Here is a 2,772-nt window from a genome sequence, read left to right on the forward strand (position 1 = left end):
ACATTTCTCAACATCGTGGATTAAAGCTACTACTACTACTACTACTATTATTATTATTATTATTGTCTTTGCAAACGAAGGATCTGGTATCTCCTTAGCGATCTTACCCAGGAGGGACACTCGTCCCCACCCCGGGCACAAACACGCACACACTCCAATGCGGTTACCTGTTTGAGTTAACTGTGTTGGACTTGAATCGCAAGTGGGGCAGCTTGGTCTCTCCCCGAGGAAGGCTAAGCAATCGGCTCGGGGGACTCAGAGCAACTCTCCATTGGCCAGTCAGTTTGCCAAGGAGCCATGACCCATTCCCCCCTCCCGCCCCCAGGTCCTGAGCTGCCTTGCTCAGAGTCGGTTTGTTCAAGCCGCTTGAACCCCGGCTGCACTCTCCCCCGGCCTCCGCTCTGCGAGAAGAGCCAGCGGTAACTCGCTTTCACCCGGTTTGCAAGGAGGCAGGCTGGAGCTGTGTCAGCCTCCGGTCTTTCTCCTTTCACAATTCATTGGTTGCTTTCTTAATCGACTAGGGGACTAGATCATTCATGGACTTCCGTCTCCACTGCTTCTGCGCCCCCCAGCTGAGATCCCCTGCCCTCACTTTCCAGATGGTCCCCTTCTGCAAACAGCTGAAAAAAAAGAGGCAAGAAAATCCCAACCACCAGAATGCTGTAGTGTGTAGGTCACATTGCTGGGGAAGAGAGGGTCCCACTTCCCACTGGGCTTGAACTGCGATTCCTTTGTCCAGGATGAGGAGGGGCTCGGGTCTAGGAGCTGAGGCTAAAATCTGAAGGAAGATAACAGAACATGACATTTTTAGTGACAAGGTCCCACAGGCTCAGAGAGTAGTCAGGCTACAGTGCTGTGACTCGGACGTGGCTGGTGAATTTCGCAAATGAGGATAATGCTTAGAAGCTCGGAGGGTGGCTGTGTCACTGTCGCCCCATCAAAGCAGCTATTTTATTTGCCATAAAATAATATGCCTCTGTTTGGAAGCATTCTAGTTTAATCGATTTCCTGACAAGACGGTAAATCCTGGTTTCTTTTTGCCCGTGATCATCTTTCGAAGTCTTCGTCACGTGGCTGTAAAGAAAACATGTAAAGTGCTCCTCTCCTTCTGTGTTTCGGAGGTTTGTGCCCTTCCAAAACAACGTCACCTCAAATATGCCAGTAAATTCCTTCCCAGATTGGAAACCTAATTGGTTGAACGTTTTCTGTAACCCGACTAGCCAATAACTCTCTTTGAGAGTATAGGACAATCTCGTTACAACAGATGGTGAAAATTACTTTCCTCTCCATGTGTGAGTAAACATTAAAAAAGAGATGAGATGCTTCCCATGCTCGTTATAAATATCAAAATACACTGAAGAGACTACATATGCTACTGGATTGATTGTATTTTTATAGGGCCCCTTATTTTAGATAAGCACGGTACAAATGGTTGTCCTTGTCACTTATTGTTTACGACATCTGCTGTTTTGCATAAGAAGTGGATTTCATAACTTCTGTTTTGCTGAGCCTGCCCGGCTCTCGGCGCTGGGTCTTCAGCGGGTTTTTCTTCCTGCAAAAGACAAGAGTGTTAGGCAGATGGGTCTGACGCCGAGGTGGGGGGTGGGAAGCCTTCGCAACCCAGCGCCGACCCCGCAAAACGAACCGAGATAAGCAGATTGGACCAGGACACGGTACAGCAGGAGCCCAGGAGGCTAGCTACGACTAGGAACAAAATGACCTGAAGTTTCAAAACGCGGCGGTTCTGGTACCGGCGGGGCTGGAAGGGAAAGCAAGCACTGCACGCGGGTGGCTCGGGAGCGATGACAAGGCGCTGCCCGGGAAGCGAGCGGCTGCCCGCGGCCAGCGCCGCACAGGTACGAGCGTGCGCCCTTCTGCCGGAGGAGCGGATCCGCGCCTCCTCGCCCCGGCAGCGCCGCTGCGGATCTCCCGGGCACGGGTCTGCACCTTGCCCCGCTCGCCGGCTCCTCGGCTGCATTCCAGCTCCCACTCCCCAGCCCCAGCTCCTCACACCTGGTGCATCCCCGGGAGCCATTTAGCGCCGGCTCTTCCTTTCATCTTCCCCGTGGCAGCCGGGGCTATTTATCCCCCAGCAATCGCGGCGTGGCGTCACCAGTGGTACTGTAATGACGATTGCACCATTAAGGATGACAGCTTAGAAAGAAGAGGGCCATGGTGATCCCTCCCAGAGCTAGCGCTGCGCGGTGTAGTGTTCGCATCACAAGGTCACCCTAGCTCACCGCTGGCTCCTCGGCACCGGCGGAGGCTGCGGCGCTGCTCGGGGCCGGGGCAAAGGGCTGGCGGGGGGGCGCTGGATCTGCTTTCCCAGCCGCGCACCATGGAAGGCAGGAAGGACATGGTGATGTTCCTGGAAGGAGGGCAGCTGGGCACGCTGGTTGGCAAGAGGGTGCCCGGCTTGGCCGAAGCGGTGGGAAGCCCCGCTCCGGACCCGCAGGACAAGATGATGCACCGGAGCTGCCTGAGCCCCCGCGCCGGGCCGCCCCTGGCGCCCCGGGAAAGGGCCGCGGGAGAGGACGAGGAGGTAGAGGTGCTCCCGGGGGCAGGCACGGGCCCGGAGGGGCGCTCCGCGGCCGCGGCGCTGCTCTCGGCCGGCCAGCCAGCGGCCCCGGAGCCCCTGGCCGCCAAAGGGCAGCAGAGCAGCTCGGACACCGAGTCGGATTTCTATGAGGAAATCGAGGTGAGCTGCACCCCGGACTGCGCCGCGGGGAGCGCCGCCGAGTACCAGCACAGCAAAGGTACCGCCCGCCGGGC

The 2,772-nt window shown here is 56.7% G+C and overlaps 1 protein-coding gene across 1 annotated transcript in view; it reads left to right on the plus strand.

Annotated features, from left to right (window-relative positions):
- Nucleotides 1-2,338: 2,338 nt before the first annotated feature.
- Nucleotides 2,339-2,772, plus strand: part of EVX1 (even-skipped homeobox 1) — a 2,458-nt gene continuing 2,024 nt past the window's right edge. The window contains exon 1 of the mRNA XM_019552637.1: nucleotides 2,339-2,770. Coding sequence (XP_019408182.1) covers nucleotides 2,339-2,770 — 432 coding nt within the window. The remainder of the gene's footprint in view (nucleotides 2,771-2,772) is intronic.

This window comes from Crocodylus porosus, unplaced genomic scaffold (genome assembly GCF_001723895.1).
Source record: "Crocodylus porosus isolate Cpor-Errol unplaced genomic scaffold, CroPor_comp1, whole genome shotgun sequence".
NCBI lineage: Eukaryota > Metazoa > Chordata > Crocodylia > Crocodylidae > Crocodylus > Crocodylus porosus.